This window comes from Protopterus annectens, chromosome 3.part0, assembly GCF_019279795.1.
Source record: "Protopterus annectens isolate FY-2018-M chromosome 3.part0, PAN1.0, whole genome shotgun sequence".
In the NCBI taxonomy this organism is placed as follows: domain Eukaryota; kingdom Metazoa; phylum Chordata; order Ceratodontiformes; family Protopteridae; genus Protopterus; species Protopterus annectens.
Genome location: NC_056731.1, coordinates 427,537,301 through 427,562,813, shown reverse-complemented (window position 1 = coordinate 427,562,813; position 25,513 = coordinate 427,537,301). Strand labels below are relative to the sequence as shown.

Here is a 25,513-nt window from a genome sequence, read left to right as displayed (position 1 = left end):
TTAAAGATGTCATTTGGCATTTTTAAAACTTAAGAATCTTATGATCAAAATAACAAATAACAACATAAGTAATGTTACATCTCCTCCTTTAGGTGTACCTTTAAATATAGCTGTATTTATTGAATCTCTTATGGGATTTTGTATAGGATTCAATTTTGTTTGTAGTGACAATGAGTGTACAAAATATATTGTGGATGTCAAAACTATATACATATAACAATGAACAAGTGAAAATAATGTAAGGATTAAACCTTGCATCCAGCCTGGAGTTAAAAACTCCAACTTAGAGTAGTATTTACCACTCAAGTTAACCCCTACCCTAAGCAGCAGTACCTCAGCTACCACCTTATCAATTTAATACTGGTTATATTTAACTTAAATTAACAGCTTTCAATTCAATTATCTAGCAAGACAAGACTACACATTTGGTAAAACAGCATCATATAAACTAAAATAAACTTTTTTTTTTTTTTTTAAACTATTCATACTACTATATACATCTATGTAATATAATACACTTGTATTCAAATAGCATTCAAATAATCTTGATATTAGGAACCAAGAGGAGAGAGAGAAATAAAAGACGTGAAAGATGGGGAGAGAGTGAAAGAAAGAGAGAGAAAAAAAAAAAGGAAGGCATATTTACATATTAATTTATTCAAAGTATGTAAAATAAGTTCTAACATTCATTTAAATCAAAAACTTTGGCTAATATGGTTCAGACATTACATATATTAAGATGCATCTATTTTCTGTCATGTGAATGCAGTCAACAGCTTCCAAAAAAAAACCTTGAATTGCTTGTATATGAGCATTTTACTCATACTCATTATTGTCAATAGAATAAAATATTATATTTATAGAAATTGTTATAAATCATACTGCATAGTTATGCAAATTCTCAGAAACACTTGCATTATTGTAAAAAAAGCCATCTGTATTTTGTATGTCTATATTACTGCTTTAAAATATATCACATGACAATTTCTTCCAGAATAGAGTTATAAAGTTATTTATGCTTGTCAATCAGATGAATTAAATGAGTTATAGTAATGTATATGTTTGGAACATAAGTTTTAACACAGATTAGTATGCTGCAGTCAAGTAGATTTTCAAAACACTTGAATAAATGTTTCATTTTCTATGCCTTCTAAAATAAGACATTTACTTACTACAAGAAACTGCATCATTTAAAATCATTATAACTGACATATTTTATGAATTATAACATAGATATTTAAGTAATTATATAAAATAACTCACATTTAGATGTTAAAGAGTTCATTTTCCTTCACATAGTCGCATTTGCATCAGTTCTACTTCCTGGTAGAGTGTTCTTCCTGAATCTGCAATGTGTCAGTGTGATATCTGGGTCAAAGGTCAGATTGACTGCTTTCAGCTTCTCTATGAGAATTCTGAGAGTTGAAGCTTTTGAAACAACTTGAGGACACTGTTCATGAGGTAGCCCACATCCAAGATTGTCTCCCTTAACATTTTGGCGGGAAACTTGTCAAAAACTAGTGACAAACATTCATTTAGCAGTGTAAATGCATCTAAACATGACAAAACCTTCGTGATGTATTTTACAGGTTATTACAGCCTCTATGTAAGTGAAATTAAGCCCAAAGTTATTAATAAGTAATAAAACTCAATATTTTTGTCCCAACTCAATTTTTATGCAAATCTTATTATTTACTGTGTCTATATGATCAAATGCATTTCTATATATTAATATGAAAAAAAATAAAGAGAAAGAATAAAGAAAAGAAAAAGAGAGTAGAAAATAAAAGAGTGTAAGGCAGAAATAAAAAAAATGTAAGAGAAAGCTATAAGAAGTATATACAATGGAATATTACTTACTGTTTATATTAATAGAGTTAAAAATAAAACATATTATTTACTATTATTTAGTTCTAATTATTATTAGTTAAAGCATGACAGATTATTTACAAACAAGCATAAGCAGTATAATCAAGAAAGTATAATTAGGAATAGCATTTGAAGAACATATAAACTTTTACAAGGAATAAATATGTTATTATTCTATTAATCATATTTTCATTACTCTTCTCTCCCTGCCCTCCCCACCCTTTACCCACTACATAATCTAAATAGAATGTCATTGTTTAAACAAAGAAAAGAAGAAAAGCAGAACACAAAAGAGAAAAAATGTATCAAATTACTGACCTTAGTTCTCTTTTTCAGAAAGAGAAACAAATTGAATAATAGCTTGTTATTAGTTCCTCAGATATTTTGACTGGTTATGAAACAAAACATTTCTTTGCACACAGAGAATAACTTTGATTAAATCTTTTTCAGAATATTTGTGGCTTTCTGGAAATGCAGGAACTATATTTAAAAAGATTAATAATGAAGTAAAATGATGAGAGAAAAAAAAAAAAAACATAGAACAAATCATTTGTTTTATAGTCTCTTCTTCTTCTCTGAAGTCTTCCATGAAGTTTCAGTTGCCAGTCTCTTTAATGAAGGACTAGCCCATTCCATTTCCTCTATTTTATCCAAAATCTTATTTTTCTGATAAACAGTAAAGCAGAGTCTAAGTCATCAAAAATGTTAGGACCATCAGGAAGGAAGATTTTTAGCTTGGCAGGAAACAGAAGGTATGTTTTAAACTGTGCTTTTTTAAGCTCCCTTATTAGTGGCAGAAAAACTTTTCTTTTAGCTATTACCAAGGAAGAATAGTCATTGTCAAAAGCACAGTTGTCTCATTAATCTTAACAGGAGCTTTAGCCCAAGCAGATTTAAGAACCATCTCTTTATCAAAAGATGATAGAAATCTTACTATAACTGATCTAGGATAGTTTTTTTAGAGTTAGTATTAGCTATAGATCTATGTGCTCTTTCGATACCAAAAGAGAATGCTTCTGGTAAGTTTAAAGTTTTAGGGAGCCATGTTGTTAAAAAAGAAGTAATATTGTTACCTTCAATATTTTCTGGCAGTCCAAAAATCCTAATGTTATTGCGCCTAGATCTATTTTCCAGGTCATCCAGCTTTGTTTGTAAATGTGTATTTTGTTTCAGCAGAAACTCAATGTTGATTTCCTCTTCTTGGATTCTATTTTTCATGTCATTCACAGATTCTTCTATGCCTGTCATCTGGATCTTCTGTTGTTGCAGGTCTATATGTAACAAGTCTATTTGTTTTGTAGTTTTTTCTATGAAGGTATCTATTTTAGTATCCATTTTATCCATCTTAGCAGTAAGTTGCTGGATTATAGTTATCAGAGACTGAAGTTCTTTCTTGATGCTGGAGTCTTGAGAATTTGTCTTACTGGAACTCATTTCAGACTGATAAACTGACAGGAAAATTTCCAAAGTGATTTTTGACAGGAATATTGTTAAAATTTCCTTTCTTTTTTAGATATAGTTCAAGAACTATATAAAACAAACATGTTTAGAAAGAAAATGACTTCAAAAATTATTTTTTTAAGTAATTAATTCCTGTCAGTGTAATGAAATTGGTGGAGCTGAAGAAATCTGCTGCTATCCTGTGTTCATCCTTGGCCATGCCCCCCCATAAAGGCAAATTCTAATGTCACTGAATTTAGTTTTGGAGCACTTTCTTTGACCATTTTCACTCTCCAAACCTACTTTTGGTGACCTGATTGTCTTCCTCACAACTACAAGGTTGTAACCATATCTGGGGCAGTGCAGAGATCTGGTGATATCCCAAGTCCTCGCACTAGGGATGCAGATAACTGTCACTTTATCTTTTGCCAACCTGGTAAGTGCTGTATCTGTATGTCTTACACTGGAATTACCAATGACTAAGACATTCTTGGAATGTGCTGCAGGCTTATTGGTCTTAAGGGTACATACTAGCAGTACAGGTAACTTCCAGTAAAAGCTGGTGTGGGTGTAGTGTTATTACATGTACTACATGACTGAGGTAAGCTAGTTAGAAGCAGACCCAGTGAGGACATGCTGACTCCACATAGAAGGCACCCCAGCCAAGAATCAAATTGGAAAACGTCTTAGTGTGAGACAAGAATGCTTCCAATCTGCTACTGTGCCAGCCAGTGACTGGACTGCATCAGTCCAGACCATTTTCCATAAAACAATGATATGTATAATGTTATTTCTATTTTTTGAGCTGGGTTTACAGATTTACACAAGCAAGCACTCACACACACACACACACACACACACACACACACACACAAACACACACACACACACACATACGCATGCACAAGAACACACACAAAGACACGCACGCATGCACACGCACACACACACACACACACACACATATGCACGCGCACACACACACACACACACACACACACACACACACACACACACACACACACACACACACACACACACACACACACACACACACACACACGGGCACACCAACATACCTCTTACTTGTCTCTTACTGAACTGAAAGTCCTGACGCAGCTTCATATTTTTGTCCCTGCCCTTGTAAAACACAGATCTTCAGAGTCGGTTAATAATGCCAAACATTAGCGTTTCATTCTTCTTATTGTTCATAAAGTGCACCATTAAGCTAGACTTGTTATTCTTTTAACTTTATAAGAGTAATAGTTTAAAAGTTTTCCCCTAGTGTTAATCCTTACTTTGTCCAAAAACGTCCCCACATAGACGCACCATCATCCCTCTCAGCTGTCCCTGAGTTTATAGAACATTCCTGATGCCCTCTTATATGTGGCCTGTCCCTTACGTCTCATGGACCATTGCAATCAGTGAGTAATACCAGATATTGGAATTTCTGACTTTTTATTAAGTAAAAAAATACCATCTCAGACTAATTTCTCAGTCCGCATAGAGACTGAAGGCTCCTGCTGAACAAGCTACTTTCTGTGTCAAAGGTGCAGAGTTGAAACTTTTCACACCCCTCTTTTCATGAAATTTTTTTCAAACACTTAAGGTAATATGTTTCCAGCATCCCTAGTGTCTAGTCCAAGGCAAGGCTAGTCACCCAGAGCAGTGAATACTGGATCTGGATGATTGTGACTGTTGAAGTGACACCCTGATATCACATGCAAAAATGGGGAAAAGGGGTTGTGGCTAGACAGATACACCCCTGGTGTTTACTGGTGGCACAGAAAGCTGACTCTCAGTTACAGAGCTGTGGGTGAGTGTCTCACATCTTTTGGACTGCAAAACATTTTATTATCTTTTAAGTGCCTTTAACCTACAACATAAAGAGTGTCCCTGTTGTCTGATGTTCCACATTCCCAATATAGCAGTATTCATTGCTAATATACTGATAGCACTCCCCACAAATGCATTCAGAAATTCAGGCATACACCAATACAACCCTTATCCATTCACCTACACACACACCTACACACACACAAATGCAGACATGCACCTTAGACTATTCATCCTTCTGCATACACTCACACATGTAGCCACACACACACACACACACACACACACACACACACACACACACACACACACACACACACACACACACACACACACACACACAAGCACACACAGGTCCACCATTACCTGTTTGCTAAGCTCATCAACACTTGCCTCTAATACAGTGTCACACAATGGAAGCAATGCATGAATGCAGGCTATTTGTTGTGATAATTAACATGGCCAGCAGAGGTAAGTTGTACAGCAAAGTGATTTTTTGAATCACTCAACTTTGTAAGTACCTTATTGCATGAATTTGTGTGGGAGAGCACATGGCTAATTAGTATAGGCCACTCCTTTGGAATGCCTTACTACCTTTTGTGGTAGGTAAGAGAGATGACCCATTACAGTGGCAGTGCTATCTGTGAACCAGAAATTGTTACCACCAGGTGGACACTGGGCTTACACCTCACAGTAACCTTTCTGAAGTGAGTCCTTTCATGTAAACTTGAAGTCATAATTGGATATAGGAGTCTAATCAAGGAATGCTTTTCATAGGTTCATATGTATGTACTAGGCTAACAACTACTCAGCCCTTTTCAAATTTAGCCATGCAAAGGCTTACATGGGTTTTGAACCCGCAGTCATGCTGCTTCCCATACTACTGTTCTGGTGATTCATTTGTTAAGCTACTCTACATAACATAAAAAGCAAAAGAGGACTATGTTCATAGATAAGAATAAGGCTAGCTCTGTGTGTGGACCATTTTAAGCCTAGCCAGTTTCCCTTGGTGAGAATTAAACTATGTACCTCATGTCTGTGAGTTAAACACCACAACCATTATCCCTGATCTCTTTTAGCTTGTTTCTGCCTAGGATCTGTGAAAGGTATCAGTATATATCTATAGGATGACTGAGAAATACATAAGAAAACACGATCAGTAACAGCAAACAAGTAATACATTCATTAGTTAAAAATCTAAACATTAGTGTTAATTGCTTTATATATAGTTTACAAGCTATATAGGTTAGCACTAAGCTAACTGCCCTTGTGAGCCATTTTAAGCCTAGCCAATTATCCTTTATGAGAATCAAACGCTGCACCTTGTGCTCGTAAAGCAAACACTTTAACCATTAGGCCACCCACCCAATCTGCATACGCATTGCTCTACAAAGGATTTTTCTATGGTAAGGTGGAGGGCTAGGATTAAGGGCAGGGTAAGGTTTAGTGTTAGGAACATTTAATACTTTAGATATAGTTTACAAGCCCGAAAATTGAAATGTGTTGAAAAATGTGAAAATGAGGAAAACAAGAAAAGTCATAAAATATAAAAACATTCTAAGCATCAGTGTTTAATTTTTTTTCCTAGGGAAGCAATTATTTTATAGTAACATTTACATATGTTTGTGGGGTGGTAAGGTGGTCATGAAAGCAATAGAAATATGCCACAGACATGCAGACTCATGTATGAGAGAAAATATATCATAGTACTAGTAACTGCTTTATTTTTATAGTGCTATAAGGAATAACGTTATTCACAGTGCCAGTATTGAAATCTATGGATTTGTTCCATCATCACCTTGAGTGCTGTTCCTAACCCTAAACCTCACTCTGCCCTTAATCCCAGCCCTCCACCTTACCACAGAAAACCCCTTTCTACAGCAATGCATATGCAGAGCATTAAATCTCTATAACCCTATTCCACAGATAATTGCATACACACTCCCACACATGTAATGCCAAAAGGTCAATATATCCAAAACTTTTATCCCTCATCCAATATTATCTATCACAACTGATCATTTTTCTTTCTACATACAGACCAGTCAACCATATGGGCACATGACCAACTCAGCATACACATCACTGTATTGACCAAATGAACATTCAACAGAGTGAAAGTAATGTGTGTGTGTGTGTGTGTGTGTGTGTGTGTGTGTGTGTGTGTGTGTGTGTGTGTGTGTGTGTGTGTGTGTGTGTGTGTTGGGGGGTAATAGCTATGAACAAACACTCTTTTTTGCTGTTTTGATGCAAGATCATACTATGGAGAGGTCTGGGAGAGAAAAAACCTCTGAAGCCATGGTATTCTGTTATCAGTAAGTGGCAAGTGTGTAATCTGCACTTTCAACATTAATGCCATGAAAAATTCATACAATGTTTGATAATACTGATAACCTAAAAATCAAGGTATTATTACCAGCTACTTACGTAACATGACTGCCACTTTTAAATCAATATATTCTGGCATATTTTTCAAACAAGGTGAAATGCTTAGCCCAACATCTTGCAATGGATCTGAAAAAGAGCACAGAAACCAATTGACTGCTTACATTGTTACTTAGATCTTTTAACAACCTCACTGATTTGATGAATGAGTTAATATTGCTTGTAAGTAAATATATGTTGCAGAACTAACTTGAAATTTATAAATATCAGAAATGGAATACCAGAAGTACTGCACAATACAGGCTGTCCTGTGAAATCTAGAGCTGATATTGACCTCTTTGCAAAGCATGTCCTGTCTTTATGAAGCCTAAATAATAATGTTTCAATGGTGGGATTGCAATGACCTTAGGTGTAGATTCTGAAATGCCACACTGATCTGCCTGGGATCCACCATCACCTCTCAAAATGTTCATATGAATTTGACATTGTCCACAGAATCTCCCTTTCATTGTTCATAGACATATTCTGCACTTCAGATGTCATAACATGGATTGTATTTGAGTGACATGAATTAAAATGCATTCTAAACACTTATGACAAAGGGGTTTAAAGTGGTCTTTTTGATACAATGAAAAGGGATAGTGATATGACTACATAAAAAGAGACATGGAAGAGCTCTTTGAGCATGTGACCCAGGCAGGTATGACCCTAGCCCTGAGTAGCATCCTGCCTTTGCCCAGAATTATACCACAGTATAAGGACAAAATGACTGACTTCAACAATTGGCTAAGTGTCATTCAAAGGGGATCCAGTATTTGCCTGCTTGGGAAGACATGATCGACAAACCACAATGCTTTGCCAGAAATGATCTGCACCTGCCACCCCTGAGATTCAGGTTACTGGCTAAAGCTCTTGCCACCCCTATAGTGCTTTTTTTAGGCAAGGTTCAATGGATAAAACCACCACCGTAACAGATACAAGCATGCAAAATCTGAAGGTAATGCTACTCAATGCTAGAAGTCTAAACCTCAAAATGCACTCTCTCGAGGCACTCCTAAAAATGGAGAACATCGATATCTGTGCAGCAACTGAGACCTGGTTCAAGGCTCCAGAGAGCACCCCTGCAATACCAGGCTGCAATTCTTACCACACTTTTCAGCCACAAAGCCAAGACCGAAACACTAAAGGTGGAGGAGTGTCCATATTCACCAAGGATATTCACACCTTCAGGCTAGTTACCCAACACAATGCATATGAAATTCTCCAGGTGCAACTCACACTAGGTAAGACTGCAATCCAAATTGTAGTTTGCTACAGATACCCCATCATGCCCCAAGATTCTCACTACACCTTTCTAAGCATACTGGAAAATATTAAGATACAACCAAACACCCTAATGCTGGGTGAATTCAACTACCCTGCCATTAATTGGGAAAACTACTCGGGTACCAACTCCTTTTCCCAACGGTTCTTGGAATTCATAAATTCCAACTCCCTGGATCAACTAATCCATTGTCCCACCAGGGGCTCCAATATCCTAGACCTGGTCATTACCAACATGGGAGATAGATGCTCCACACCAGTGGTCACCCCCTCATTGGTCAGGTCTGACCATAAGCAAATCACCTTTGACATCCACATCCCACCCCCACCCCCCAATAAGGAAACCTCCTTAAAAGAACTTCTCTAAAGCCAACTTCATGCTACTGAAGTCAGAAGTGACAAACTTCACAACACCCATGCAGACAGGATCTGGAAGATCGACTGCAGAATCCTACACTAAGGCACTGTATGAGCACATCCACTCGTGCATGGATTGTGCCATCCCAAATAGAACCAAGATGTTCTTCTCCAAAAAAAAGGAAGCTAATCTGGTGGTCCCCTGCTATAAACAAACTATACAACAGAAGGAAGAAACTGTTGCAGAAAAGTGGAAAACCCCAGGATGCAAAAAACTCCCTCACCAGCCTCAGTAAGAAGCTGAGATCCCTCATAAAATCCTCAAAAGCTAGTTATGAAAATAAAATTGCCAAAGATTCCAAAGACAACCACAAGGCATTCTATAGTTATGTCAAGAATCTAAATGGCAATGCTCAGATCTGCTCTGAGCTACAACAGAATGGCATTAAATATACTGATCCCAAGGATATTGCCAATATCCTGGAAGATCAATTTAGTGCCAACTTCACCCCCCTCTCACCCCCTAAAGGGCCCATCTCAATACCAAAAGATTGCCAAATTCCAATAACCATGGCCACACAGGTAGAAACCGCACTCTCCAAAGCTAAGAATACAGCATCCATGGGACCAGATGACATCCCAGTCTGTGTATTACATAAACTACAAAATGAACTGGCACCTCACCTAAGTGTCATGTTTAATCATAGCCTCACCTCAGGCTTTGTGCCCATTGAGTGGCACACAGCTACAGTTATCTCGCTCCACAAGGGAGGATCGACCTTGGATCCCGGGAACTACCGTCCCATCAGTCTGACAAGCCTGATCTGCAAAGGCAGGGAATGCATTATCATGGAACTTATAAACAAAGACATTGGCAACCTTTAAACACTGGACCCCACCCAGTTTGGGTTTGTGAAGGGCGGATCTTGTCTCCTGAATCTGATTTGACTTCTGTGAATCAGTCTCCAGAGCTGTGGATGAGGGTAAGGCGGTCCACACAGCCTATCTGGACCTCACCAAGGCCTTTGACACCATCCCCCACTCTGGAATCATAGATAAACTTACTAAGATGGGCATAAATCCCTACGTCACTTGATGGGTTGCCAACTGGCTTAACAACAGAACCCAGACTGTAAAAGTAGCCAACTCCAAATCCAGCTCCAAATAAGTGACAAGTGGAGTACCTCAGGGTTCAGTCCTGGGACCACTCTTGTTTGGCATCTACTTCTCTGAAGTACAGGCCAACACTAAGGGACTCTGGCTAACAAAGTTTGTAGATGACTGCAAACTGGGAGCCATTATTGAATCCCCAAATTATGTGGATATTCTACAAAAGGGCCTTACAGAAACAGATGCCTGGTGCCAGAGCCATGGGCTCAAGCTTAATGCCAAGAAATGTATAGTTATCCCCTTTGGGAAAAACATGTAACCATGAATTACCACATAGGTGGCAGGGCACTAAACATCGAAAGTGTGATGAGAGACTTAGGGACACAGGTGGACAGTGGTCTCACTTTCGATAACCACATCACCATAACAGTCAGGAAATCCTTCTATGTGGCACACCTCATCACTAAGGGCTTTTCATCCAAAAAAAAGGAGGTTATTGTCCCACTGTACTCATCCCTCATTAGACCCATTATAGAGTATAATGGCCCATTTGGTATGTACCTCACAAGACATCTGCAACAGCTGGAAAGGCCACAGAAATACCTCACTAAAAGAATTACAGGCCTAAAGCAGATGCCATATGCTGACCGTCTAAAAAAACTCCAGCTATACTCTGTGGCATATCGTCTACTCAGACGCAATCTCTGCTTAACATACAAAGCCATGTCCAACCTTGAGCTGTTGGACATGCCCCACTTAAAGAAATCCCAATCCCTCAGAGCCACACGCTCCAGGGATCTAAACCTTGTAATCACAATGAACAAAACATGCTGGAGGGATAGGTTCCTGACCCAGAGACTCCCCATACTCTGGAATAGACTGCCCATACATGTCAAGCAGAGCGCCTCATTGGCCCTCTTCAAAAGGAACCTTGATGATTGGATGGGAGATAGGAAATTCACCCCAGGGATAATGTCAGTCACCCTGCTAGACAGGGGTTTAGATAGGTAAATATTGTGGGAAGAAATATCCAGGGAATTGTTATGGCTAGGCTTGCATAGGCCCTAGGGCCGATAGCCTAGTACCAACCTATGAACCTATGAACATATGCATTAAAAAGTTATTGTTTACCTTCTCTTTTCCCTGCACAGTTACTGATTGACACAGTAAGTAGTCATATGTGGTTGTTCTCTTATGTAGCCATTATATATCTGGTTGACGATTGTTTCTTTGAAAGTAATAGGCAGATATTTATAACATTAAATAAATGCATTCATCACCAAAAAACTGTGTATCTCTTTTGGCACATACATAAGGTGAATGTATTTGCATTGGTAGAAACACTTTATTCATGGAGATCTGTAGTGTATATCCAGAAACTCTGAGTAATGATACTCTAAAAATAAAGTAGAATAATATAAATATATAAATATTTTTTTATAAGGGGTGACTCTCCTACACCACTCATGTCAGGACTGTGTATGTATAGTAATTTCCTGACCACTGTACATCAGAAGATGGGGAAATGCACCAAGGTATTGCAGCTTTTGATTTAGGATGTATTCCCCTCAATTCAGACTTGTAGTCTGGTATTACAAAGATGCTGGAATGGGCTTTATTATTTCAGCAGACAACCATTCAAGTAGTCCAAGCTTAAGTTATTGAGTGATAAGCAAATCAAGGTTCAAACCATGACTTTGCTGGGGTTCAGTAGAAGGCCTGTGGACATCAGTGAGGGTATAACAAGGAACATTTTCTAGAAAGCCATACTGAGGGACACTATTCAATCAGATATAACCCCATAATTTCTGTAGGAATGTCTTTGTATTAGATGTGCTGAAATCAAAAGTTGGTGTGGGGAGCTACCACATACCTCTTAACTATCCAGATTTTTGCCTCATATTTTTGGTCTGTTCATAAATTTTGCAGTTTTATGGCAAATCAGTGAGAATTAAACTACTAAATAATACTAAACAATGACAGACATTTCAGTTTCAGATGTCATATCCTTCAGAAAATATATAATAATACAAAACCTGTTATTCTAGCAACTTTTTAAGTTTATAGTCGCAATATTTAAACTCTGTCCCTATTTTTGGGCCTCTGTCCCCAGTTGTTTCTGCCTTTGTTCAGACTTCTTGTATTGAGAAGTTGAGAGGTATGATCTACCTCCAAACTGAGGCTAATGGGGCTTCATGGTATATACAAAAACATTCGTTTGGGGTTTGTACCCAGATTCCATGTTCTTATTGAGACAGTACTTTTTGGGAACAGTTCACTGAGTTATAGTTCAAAGTATAGTGCTTGAAACAACTGATGCATAATCTCAACTTCTCCAAATTTTGTAATTTATAGAACTGCATGTTAAGGTATATTGCACAAGTGCGTAGTTATGAACAGTTATTAGAAATATGCAACATTCTTACGGTTATTAAAGAACTGTAAATCACTGAAAGATTTCTATCATTGGCTTGTGTATCTATTAAATGTGTAAATATTTCACAGCTCTGTGCTACAGATCAACATTATTCTTTTGTTGAGAAACTTTTGGTACCTTTTATTTATTATCCACAGACTTTTGCTCATTGTGTTATTACATTATCTACAGCAGCCTACCATCTCTAGACTATTATAAAAGTTACTGACTCTCAAAGTGCATAATAGCTTTAAGCTTTGGAACCCAAGCCTGCATGGTGTGCATAATAAAATATGTTTTCCACTGTAGCAAACATCAGCTGTCTAAAAAAACTCCAGCTATACTCTGTGGCATATCGTCTACTCAGAGGCAATCTCTGCTTAACATACAAGGCCATGTCCAACCCTGAGCTGTTGGACATGCTCCACTTAAAGAAATCCCAATCCCTCAAAGCCACACGCTCCAGGGATCTAAACCTTGTCATCACAATGAACAAAACATGCTGGAGGGATAGGTTCCTGACCCAGAGACCCCCCATTCTCTGGAATAGACTGCCCATACATGTCAAGCAGAGCGCCTCATTGTCCCTCTTCAAAATGAACCTTGATGATTGGATGGGAGATAGGAAATTCACCCCAGGGATCATGTCAGTCACCCTGCTAGACAGGGGTTTAGAGAAGTAAATATTGTGGGAAGAAATATACAGGGAATTGTTATGGCTAAGCTTGCATAGGCCCTAGGGCCGATAGCCTAGTACCAACCTATGAACATATGCATTAAAAAGTTATTGTTTACCTTCTCTTTTCCTTGCACAGTTACTGATTGACACAGTAAGTAGTCATATGCAGTTGTTCTCTTATGTAGCCATTGTATATCTGGTTGACAATTGTTTCTTTGAAAGTAATAGGCAGATATTTATAACATTAAATAAATGCATTCATCACCAAAAAACTATGTATCTCTTTTGGCACATACATAAGATGATAAGATAATCTGTAATATGCTGCCAGATTGAAGAAACTCCAGCTCTATTCAGTCGCATACTGTCTGCTCAGAGGTGACATGTGCCTGACATACAAGGCCATGTCCAACCCGGAATTAATGGACATGCTCCACCTCAAAAAATCCAAATCCACCAAAACCACTAGAGCAAGCGACTTAAACCTTAGCACGGACATAAATAGGATGTGCTGGAGGGATAGATTTATCACTCAGAGACTCCCTATGCTGTGGAATAAAATCCCGGTCCATGTGAGGCAGAGCACCTCGCTGGCTCTGTTCAACAGAAATCTTGACCTGTGGATGGGAGATCATAGGTTTACCCCGGGAATCATCTCTGTGTCACTGCTGGACAGAGGCACAACAAACTAATGGGCACAGTATTTTTTCATATAAGGGGTGGCGTAAGCCACAAAAATTTGGGCTAGGCTTATAAATGCCTTAGGGCAGATAGCCTAGTATAAACCTATGAACCTATGAACCTATGAATGTATTTGCATTGGTAGAAACACTTTATTCATGGAGATCTGTAGTGTATATCCAGAAACTCTTGAGTAATGATACTCTAAAAATAAAGTAGAATAATATAAATATATAAATATTTTTTTATAAGGGGTGACTCTCCTACACCACTCATGTCAGGACTGTGTATGTATAGTAATTTCCTGACCACTGTACATCAGAAGATGGGGAAATGCACCAAGGTAATGCAGCTTTTGATTTAGGATGTATTCCCCTCAATTCAGACTTGTAGTCTGGTATTAGAAAGATGCTGGAATGGGCTTGACTATTTCAGCAGACAACGATTCAAGTAGTCCAAGCTTAAGTTATTGAGTGATAAGCAAATCAAGGTTCAAACTATGACTTTGCTGGGGTTCAGTAGGAGGCCGATGGACATCAGTGAGGGTATAACAAGGAACATTTTCTAGAAAGCCATACTGAGGGACACTATTTTGTCAGATATAACCCCATAATTTCTGTAGGAATGTCTTTGTATTAGATGTGCTGAAATCAAACGTTGGTGTGGGGAGCTACCACATACCTCTCAACTGTCCAGATTTTTGCCTCATATTTTTGGTCTGTTCATAAATTTTGCAGTTTTATGGCAAATCAGTGAGAATTAAAGTCACTAAATAATACTAAACAATGACAGACATTTCAGTTTCAGATGTCATATCCTTCAGAAAATATATAATAATACAAAACCTGTTATTCTAGCAACTTTTTAAGTTTATAGTAGCAATATTTAAACTCTGTCCCTATTTTTGGGCCTTTGTCCCCAGTTGTTTCTGCCTTTGTCCAGACTTCCTGTATTGAGAAGTTGAGAGGTATGATCTACCTCCAAACTGAGGCTAATGGGGCTTCATGGTATATACAAAAACATTCGTTTGGGGTTTGTACCCAGGTTCCATGTTCTTATTGAGACAGTACTTTTTGGGAACAGTTCACTGAGTTATGGTTCAAAGTATAGTGTTTGAAACAACTGACGCATAATCTCAACTTCTCCAAATTTTGTAATTTATAGAACTGCATGTTAAGGTATATTGCACAAGTGTGTAGTTATGAACAGTTATTAGAAATATGCAACATTCTTACGGTTATTAAAGAACTGTAAATCACTGAAATATTTCTATCATTGGCTTGTGTATCTATTAAATTTGTAAACATTTCACAGCTCTGTGCTACAGATCAACATTATTCTTTTGTTGAGAAACTTTTGGTACCTTTTATTTATTATCCACAGACTTTTGCTCATTATGTTATTACATTCTACAGACAGCCTACCATCTCTAGACTATTATAATAAAAGTTACTGACTCAAAGTGCATAATAGCTTTAAGCTTTGGAACCTAAGCCTGCATGGTGTGCATAATAAAATATGTTTTCCACTGTAGCAAACATCAGCAGAAAAAGTTGTATACTGGTTTATTGGCTTCCTCATTAAAGTCTGACGAATTTGTATTCTCATCATAAAACAGCAATCACAAATCCTTAGAAACATTTGAATGTGAGCCACATTCAGAATATAGCTATGACAGACAAAATCTTTTATTGTGGTGGTGGTGGGGGGGGGCTGCTTATAAATGCCAACTCTGATATTAAGATATCTTGTGGAAAACACAGTGTAATCTCAATTGTTAATGCAGATTCCCACACTAGTGAACAACAAAAAAAAGGCAGTCATTAGTGTTGTGATATTAGGCCTGCTATCCCAAATGGCTGCATACAGTGCAAATATTAACTTCATTATTGTATTTATTAACTATATTGTTTAACTGAATTATCCGCTGTGGTGGTGCTGCGGTAGCGTTGTCGCCTCCCAGTAAGACGCTGACCGGTTTGACTCTCAGCTAGAGCATCTTCTGCATGGAGACATGCGTGAATGGGTGTACCTTCCTTAAAGGTTGTGCGTCAGGGCTGGCAACTCAGCATGTAAAAATCAACTGCCAATCATTAGTGGACCGGAGTTCCACTGTGGCGACCCCTAACCGGGAAAAGCCGAAAGACACAACAACAACAACATTGCTTAATTGAATTACAGACAGTTCCTAGGATTCAGTAAAAGATCCAGTGCTCATGTTAAATAAATACAGTAGGTCAGACAATTACCACATGGTAAGAAAATGCAAGTCAGAGACAGATACGGCTGCAATGGGAAAGCTGTTATTATAGCCTCATTAGCACATCCCAGAATCACATACTAGTCTGGAGTAGTGCTGCTGTTAAACTTGACAATATAAATGTTCACCCTAGTGGCCCATGCACTGCATTGACAAAGACACCCCACTATATTCACACATGCACATACATTCATAACTCATGCATGCATACATATGCACCTATACTTCTAGACATTCCCCCCTACAGACACATCCACTTATCAACAAACAACCCCCCCCATAGTTGATCACATGAAAACACTCATCCATTCACCCACATGCTTGCTTCAAAAAACACACACATCCAAACTCTCATTTTCCTACTTATCCACCCCATGCAACTACTCACTTGGACACAAAAACACACACACACTCATGCAGCTTTGCTTATGCTCCTGCAAATGCCCCCACACATGTATCTACATGCATACGCATTAACTCAATGCCCACTTCCACGTCTTCACTGAACTTAGCTGCACCATAAGTATTTTCACAGAAATAAATGGGTGACTGTCATGTTTTCATGGTTGTCATTTTTTCCTACAGCAGTCAAATTTTACATGCTAGACAGACTCTCTGAATTTGGAGGACTGAACAAATTTGGGTCTGCTAGAATTTCTATGGAAGAACAAGCCTAATTAGCATTATCCTCTCCCCTGACTGCTACATTATCATGTAGTTCTGATTGTGAAAATGCCCTCTGTCCTGAAGGGCCACATTGTGAAAATGCCCTCTGTCCTGAAGGACCACAATTAGAAAACCTCTAGGTTAGGGTAGTCTAAGGATTAGAAAAGCTTACTGTGAGGGGAAAATATGGCCGTGCTAAGACTTCTCCCTCATGGAAAGCCCCTCTGAATCCCAGCCAGTGTCCTTTTAAGTAACTGAATTCTGTCAGTGGCCTAGAATCATGACATATGAAGATATCCATTGACACATCCAACTTAGATATGTGTATGTGTTTACAGAAACACGCATATGCATAAATGGATTCAGTTACTTTGATCGTATCTTTCTTTAGTTCACCAGTATTCACAGTGTCACTGAGAATTCATTCCAATTATGCTGTGGTCAGATGTGCTTTGGTCAGCTATAGAGTTCTGTAGTTATTGCACGGTTTTGATTGTGCAGTCATGTGTAGTACATCTATATATATATATATATATATATATATATATATATATATATATATATATATATATACACAGAGAGAGAGAAAGAAACAGAGAGGGAGATAGCTATACAGAAGTTCTGCTTTCACTAGACTATCTTTGACAACAACTTTCATGTTTAAGTTGCTTAATTCCATTTAAATTGACCAAGATCACAGATGAGCTAACTATGCAGCTTCCAGTCATATTCTCATGCCTGCAGTGAATGACTCCAGCTTGCAGGAAGTGTTTCCATCTTTGCTGCCATCCTACCCAATCCCCCAACAACACCCTGGGCTTGCAGCTTTATGCTTTTGTCCACTCACTCTCCACCTATTCTAAACCTCCCATTAAAGACAAACCAACTAATTGCCAAACACTACAGCATACAATCCCCTTTTTCACTCTGTAAATCCACACATTCAGAACACTCCAATTCAGTCCTTCCCTCAACTACTGCACACTCACAATACATATACCAATCATGATGTCCTCAGGCTTTCCCATTCCACTCCTCTTATTTGTTGATCAACCTCTCCCAGAAAGCCTGTTTGCCACACATCACAAATTATCCACACATCTTTCAATATTACCCATGCAAATCTGACATTCTCTGTTGCAAACTAACAAATAAAATCATGCCTGCTTTCCATTCCAGTCCACACTAACATCTCCGCCATAAACATATTATATTGCACACAGCTCTCCCCCACCATAAAACATACTTGGATAACGTCCACTTTAGACTCCCTAAATGTCTTCAAATTCACCCAATTATTCTAATGCTCCTTATCAGAGCCAGCATTGATTGTAATCCTGGACTTCACCACTACCACTCCCATCCTCCCACTAACTGCACATATCTCTTGTTTTTTCATTAATGCACAAATCATTGCCAACAAAGTCAATGAAACAAGTGCTTCCCATTCCTCATATATAAAAACAAAAAAACAAAAAACAAGTCCCAACAACAGCAGTATCCGCTCACCTCGTTTAATAAAATCCACACAATGAATGAACTTTTAAACACTTTTCGTCTGCCAAATAGCAAACTTCTTCTGCTTTTACATTCCTCATATATTATAGACATTACAGTTGTTACTGAATCTTGGTTCAAATGAAGCACCTTCTCCTCTCATACAGGTATGAGTATGACTGAAGACCTATTAGTAAAAACTACAAGAAAAGCCCTGCCAAACTAAAGTTTTCACTGTGCGATACCTTAGTCCTCCTGTAATAGAGACCCATGTGATATATGAAAATGACCTCTTAAGGACATCAAGTGTTTCAGCTGTATGGCTTCTGAAAGTCCATGAATTTTTACTTTTTCTTTTTAAGTTTCTACAGATACATTCAGGCCAATAAAACCAATCCCCACTAGTTGAATGTATCTGTAAAGACTTGAAAAAAAGTAATAAGTCACGATATTCAGAATCCATATAAATGAAACACTTGATTTCCTTAAGGGGTCATTGCATAAATTCCATGGGCCTCTATTACAGTACAGTAGATTTAAGGTATCACACAGTGAAAACTCTAGCTTGGCTAGGTTTCTTTTGTAGATTTTACTAATTATTTTTTCTGTGTGACCTTTTGACTTTTTGTTATGACTGAAGACTTGATAACACAATAGGAGGAAGCTGGCTATTATTATCAATAAGTCATTTTAAGCCCACCATCCTAGCCAAGTCCTCGCGTATCGCAGCAGCATAGTTACCTCCTCCTTCATTTCTTTCTAAATGTAAATCCCTGAGCTCAGAAATAGCCTCGGTTAGCAACTTCAGTAAAGAAAGACTCTGGAGCAAAAATAAACATCTGATTATCCTGGGGGATTTCAAAGTTTACTTCTTGGGTCCCTTCTTAAATGACATTTTTGAATTTCTAGCTAACAAGAACCTCTTACAGATAACTACAAAACCCACCAACCCAAATCTGCATTCCAACAACCACTCTACTCTTGACCTACTTATCAGTATTTAACCATTAACTCTCTCAGATATTTCCATTCTTCCCCTACCTACAGTCATCACTCATCAGTCACCTTTCAGATATGCAAATTGTCATTAAATTATCTCCAAAACTATCCTCCTTCAGACCCCAGTCCACACAAAATGTCACCAAATTGAAACAACATTTGGCAACCTTTAACTGGTCTACCTTACTGGGCATCCTAGACCATAACATAGCAATTACAACCCTAACCTAAGTATTTCTCCATTTCTAGAAGAAATTCTTCCCCATGATAAAATACATTTCTAAAGAAAAACAAATCCCATGGCTCAACAAAGATCTTAAATATCTCCTCAAGCTAAGGGATAAAGCCTGGCAATCATGGAAAAACAATACAGCCTCTGACAACCACACTACTTTACCAGCCTATAGAATTCGACTAAACAATCCATAGAGTGGAACAAAGCAAATCATCCCAAAGCCTAGCATATTAAATTAACTCAAATAATTCTGGCATGAGGTCAGTCTGCTCACCGGATGTAGATCCATTGATAGCAAATATTCTCTAAACCTATCCGGACTTATCAAACACCACTTGCCTGCTCTGACTTTGTCAGAGAATACAGCCACTCTCTCAAAACTATCAACAGCATACCCTGTCCTCCTTCCTCTCTTCCAGAGCCCCCTCCATTCATCCACCATTCCTACTTCAAAAAGTCTCACATAAAGAAATCATTAACTTACTTGAAGACATTCCCACAGACCCCACACTCCTACCAGCTGGTTCAGATCCATGATTTATCTACCACAGCAGGGAATTTCCAACAAAGTCTCTTCAAATATTTAACATTTGCTGACACAAAATTTAAGGCCAGACATCTGGAAAACAGCAATCATTACCCTACTGCCCTTTGCTCCATCCTATCTTTTCTTGTCAAGGTGCTAGAGAAATTTTTTTAAATTCATCTCTCAAGCAACATCTAACAATACCATCTCCTTACATTAAAATAACATGTATTCTCTACAGGTCATAGTATAATGATGGAACTTTGGGGTCTGAGTGATGACATTCTCCTCAACATGGATAAAAGCAACTTTTGACAGGAGCAATATTTGTTGACCTCACAAAAGGTTTTGATGTAATCAACCACAAACTCCTCCTTCTCTCAGTTCAGAACACTGGCATTGGTAACACAAACATCACCTGGATCCAAAACTTATTGTCAAACAAATTCTTCAAAAGTCCTTCTGTTCAACCACAATCGTTTCAATGGGAGTACCCCACGTTTTTATCCTAGCATCTTTTCTCTATTTTCAGTAATAATCTATGACATTCTTACTCTACAACTCACCCTCTATGCTGATGATATGGTCATCTTTAGGTCCAGCCAGAAACACTCAATCAAAGCACAACTGCAAGGAAACTTTAACTCCCTCAATCCCTGTCTCATTAACCACAAAGTAGTACCCTACAAAAACAAAATGTACACTATTTGAGTAAGGTTTACTTCTTCTGTTTTTTTTTTTTTTTGTTGTTGTTTGTTTGTTTTTTTTTTGGGGGGGGTTATGTGAAATCAAGGGCAAAAGTTAACTCACTTCTTTTTTGGACCAGGGAAATCTTACCCTACCTATCCAAACTACTTTGAGTACTACAGTTTCAACCTCAAAAAGAAAAAAAAGAGAGTAGACCTGTTACTAGGCTCTCTCATCTGCAAACCTCCCCAGATTCATTTCCACCACTAGCTGCCAATCTTCATATTAAATACAAACACAATACAACATCAGGCACTTCTGCAAAACAACCCCAAACCCTCCCTAAACTGCACAAACCAGGTTACACTGCACCAGCCTTGCTTTCTGACAACTGTTAACTCCATATTCCATTTCCACCACAATATAAACTTGAAATCTAGGTATATCAAACTGGAAAGTATGTGCATTTCTTTCATAACTGCTGCATCTATTGACTGCTCCTGTACAGGTTTTAATATATATTGTTACTCTCTTTCCTGCTTTTTGATGTGTACAGCGTGCTGCCTCTCTTTATCACTTTTTCTTCTCTGTGAATTATTACACTTGAGCAGTACATGCAAATGGTCAGCTGTGATTAATGTACTGCATGCTATACCAATGCTAAATAAAATATATATGGGCATGCTAAAATGACTGAAACAGCCAAATGTTGATGTTATTAAAGTTGACAATAAAAGATCAACAAAAAGCTTCACTACACATGTGCCAAGAGATCACCTTGGAGTATGCAAGTTCAAAATATTGTTTTTTCAGATGGGGGCAAACCCCACTGAACCATTCATATTCCCTGCTAATTTTATCTTCTAACTCCAAGATCGTGCAATACAGGGGAAAGGACATATTCCCAAACATTGGTAATGTAGTGATCTCCCACAGCTGAAAACCATCTGTTTAGTTGACTAAATTGGGTCAACTAAACAGATGTCAAATTTAATGATAGTCAACTTAGTTTCTGAGTTATCCCACTAATAATAACAAATCAGTAATGGGTGTGGTGCATGAACCTCCATATTGCTGGTTATTTCACTTTTGTTGGAATGTGTGCTTTTAATTCCAAGTTACCTTTGAGACCTACAGTGTTTAGGGATCATCTGGTGTTCTACATTTTTAGTTATAGATGTGTTTGTGTATGTGGAAACTTTTTGTAAAATTTTGCCTGAGTGAAATTGCAGCTAGTGAGTTTTGAAGATATAACTTGATTTGGAATAATAAGGGTAAGTCATCATGTCACTTACACAATATATTCGATTAACATCAATGCTAACTCTACAGTAATGGACATTAGATGCCATGTCTGTGCACATATGTAATTTACCTTCATTGGCCTATTGCTTGTTTTCATGGTTGGTTGTAATTAGATTCTCTTGTAATTCAATGTGAGGTGTAGTCATCTGGTTATGGCAGGTTTTGTGAAGGCTATAATTTTGGCCAAGAACTGCTGATATTTATTTTTCTCTTGTATTCAGTGGGATTCTTTAAAAAAAAATCAGTCACTGTATGGTTTCTGAGAAATCACAAATTGTTTTTCTTCTGTGTGACAAAATAAGGAATTACAGACCTAGCCTAAGCTTAGAAAACATCCAGTTGTCTTAAAAAAAAAGTAGATTCCATATGTCGTATCTGGAAAGCAAACAAACGTGTTATATTCCTCATCTGACAGATCTTTTTAACTCAGTTACTGGACTGTTTCACACCAAAAAATGCAACAGCAAATTTGTGTTTCTCTAAGTTAAACTTTAATTAAAAATGAAATCATATTACACATAGATTGGAATTGAATTAATGCAAAAATGTTATTTGGGGGCGTCAGGAATTATTGCACATATTGTGAGTTGTACAGCAGCCATGCAACAATTTCACATGGTATTCCATAACCTTATCTTCTCTGTACATGTCCCAAACTGTGGCAGACTCTTCCTCAGTATCCACTGAGAATAGTAACTACTGTAAGTTTAGGCCTCAATTCAAATAGTACCTATTAAAACAACAGAGATGCAAATGTCAGATTGCATGGCATCTCACATAATTAACATAAGTTTCTTCTATATGTATTTCTTCTCGTTATGCCTTTGCTGCTTGAATTCTTATAGTAACCTATATGATTCCATGTAAATACGTACATACAATCTATGTCTGCATACACTCTTTACCATTACCTACACATGGTTATATTCTTCGAAATATTTTTGTTGTTACTGTTTTGCAGTAACCCGGGCTAAACCTGCGTGCAATTCCTTTCATTCTACATCCTTGATGTCTCTAGTCTTCAATGTTATCTGCATAGTATCTCTATTTGCATATACATTGTTTTCTTGCAGTTTGTTGACCATTGATGGTTTTACTTGAATATTTTTGTTACTGTTTTCAATGCAACCTAGGCCGAGCCCACAAATAGTCATACTATGATGAGTGTTTTACCCCATTAACCAAAGTGTAAATAAATAAAATAGTATCTGGCCCATGCTTGTGTAACCACTTTCATGGTGTGTTACCAATATGCTATGAATCTTCTATTTGTTTTCTCTTAACTGGTTGAAGGAGAACAGATACAGTGTAGTTGCCATTACAAGTACATACCATTTCATTAGGCATCTCTTTATTATGTCACAGAAAGTGCAGAGAATTATGGCTATAAGCTATTTATGATCTACTTCCTATAATCAAAGATACAGGATTTGACTCCTTCTGTCTTTAATTTAGATAAAGATTCCTTTATTGTCATTGCACAAGTACAACAAAATTTGTACAAATCCACCTAAGGTGCATTCACATATAATGAACAAGACTAAATAAGAGAATATAGTACAATACAATACCAGACAATACAATTTATTGCATTGCAATGCAGTAAACAACTAAGTCATTGCACTTGGGTATATTGCACATGAACGGAATACAGTAAGGTGCATGGGAATGTAAACATATACCTTATAGTGCAAATGGCTTTTATCTGTACGCATTGTGAGCATTTAGCATTGTTCAATTCACATATGGCTCTGGGATAGAAACTGTTCTTAAGTCTGGAAAGGTCCTGAACCATCTGCCAGAAGGAAGCAATTCAAACAGGTGAGGTCCAGGGTGAGAAGGGTCTTTCTGAGATGTTGGTTGCCCTGCTGAAAAAGCGAGACCTGAAGAGTTCCTCTAAAGAGGGCACTGAGCAGCCAATTATTTTCTGGACAGAATTAATGATCCTTTGAAGGGCCTTCCTGTCTGCTGCCGAGCTGTTGGCATACCATGTGGAAATGTAGTATGTCAGTACACTTTCAATAAAACAGTGGTAAAAAGACACCAGTAGTTTCTCAGGCAGGTTGTTTTTTCCTAAAGATCCTCAGGAAATGGAATCTCTGCTGTGCCTTCTTGACTGCCTCTGTGGTGTTTATAGACCAAGAGAGATCTTCTGCCACACATACACCCAGAAACTTGAAGGCAAGAGCCCTTTCCATACATTCTCCATTACATATATTGGGTTGTGATCTGCATTGTGCCTCCAGAAATTTATTACGAGTTCTTTTGTTTTGGCAGAGTTCAAGGCAAGGTTGTTCTCAGTACACCACGCAGCCAGTCTTTGAACTTCAACTCGATATGCTATCTTGTCTCCTCCAAAAATAAGTCCAACCACTGTGGTGTCATCCACAAACTTACTGACGGTATTAGCAGAATGAGAGGGGACACAGTTATGTGTGTAAAGAGTATACAGAAGGGGGCTCAGCACACAGCCTTGCGGGACACTAGTGTTTAGCCTGAGAGTGGAGGAGATGTACGGGCCTAGTCTAACCATCTGAGGATGGTTAGTCAAAAAGTTTTTAATCCAACAGCAGGTAGGTTCTGACAGTCCTAGGTCAATGAGTTTAGTGAGAAGTCTATCTGGGATAACTGTGTTTAAAGCTGAACTAAAGTCTACAAAGAACATCCTCACATAGCTCCCCTGCTGCTCAAGATGACAAAGTGCAGTGTGTAAGGCAGTGGAGATGGCATCTTCCATAGACCTATTTGCTTTGTAAGCATACTAGTGTGTATCTGAGATAACTGGATGACTGTCCTTGATGTGTCACAGAACCAGGTGTTCAAAACACTTCATTAGGAATGGAGTAAGTGCCACTGGGCAGTAGTCAGTGACACTACTGACACTAATGACAGGTTTATTTGGCAGTGGAATGATTGAAGTTGACATCCAACAGGATGGAATAGTAGACTTTGACAGAGACAGGTTGGAGATCTTTGTAAAGACCCCACAGAGCTGGTCCATGCATTCTTTCAGCAACCATCCCATCACTCCATCAGGGAACAACAGCCTTTCTTGGAGCACAAGTCTTACATCATTCTCTTGTATTGTGAAAATGTGGTTGTAGGAGACTGGTGTTGATGACATGAGACTGCTGTGGCCTATCTGCTTGTGCCTAAGCGTGGGTGTCTCTGCTGTTTCCATCTCAAAATGAGCAGAGAAATAATTAAGTTAATTCTGTTTCATTTTATGATTGAATTTGAAC

The 25,513-nt window shown here is 38.0% G+C and overlaps 1 protein-coding gene across 1 annotated transcript in view; it reads right to left on the bottom strand.

The window, feature by feature from the left end:
* LY86 (lymphocyte antigen 86) overlaps positions 1–25,513 on the bottom strand; it is a 669,137-nt gene that overhangs the window by 601,003 nt on the left and 42,621 nt on the right. The window contains exon 2 of the mRNA XM_044064862.1: positions 7,573–7,659. Within this exon, the coding sequence (XP_043920797.1) occupies positions 7,573–7,659 (87 nt within the window). The remainder of the gene's footprint in view (positions 1–7,572; positions 7,660–25,513) is intronic.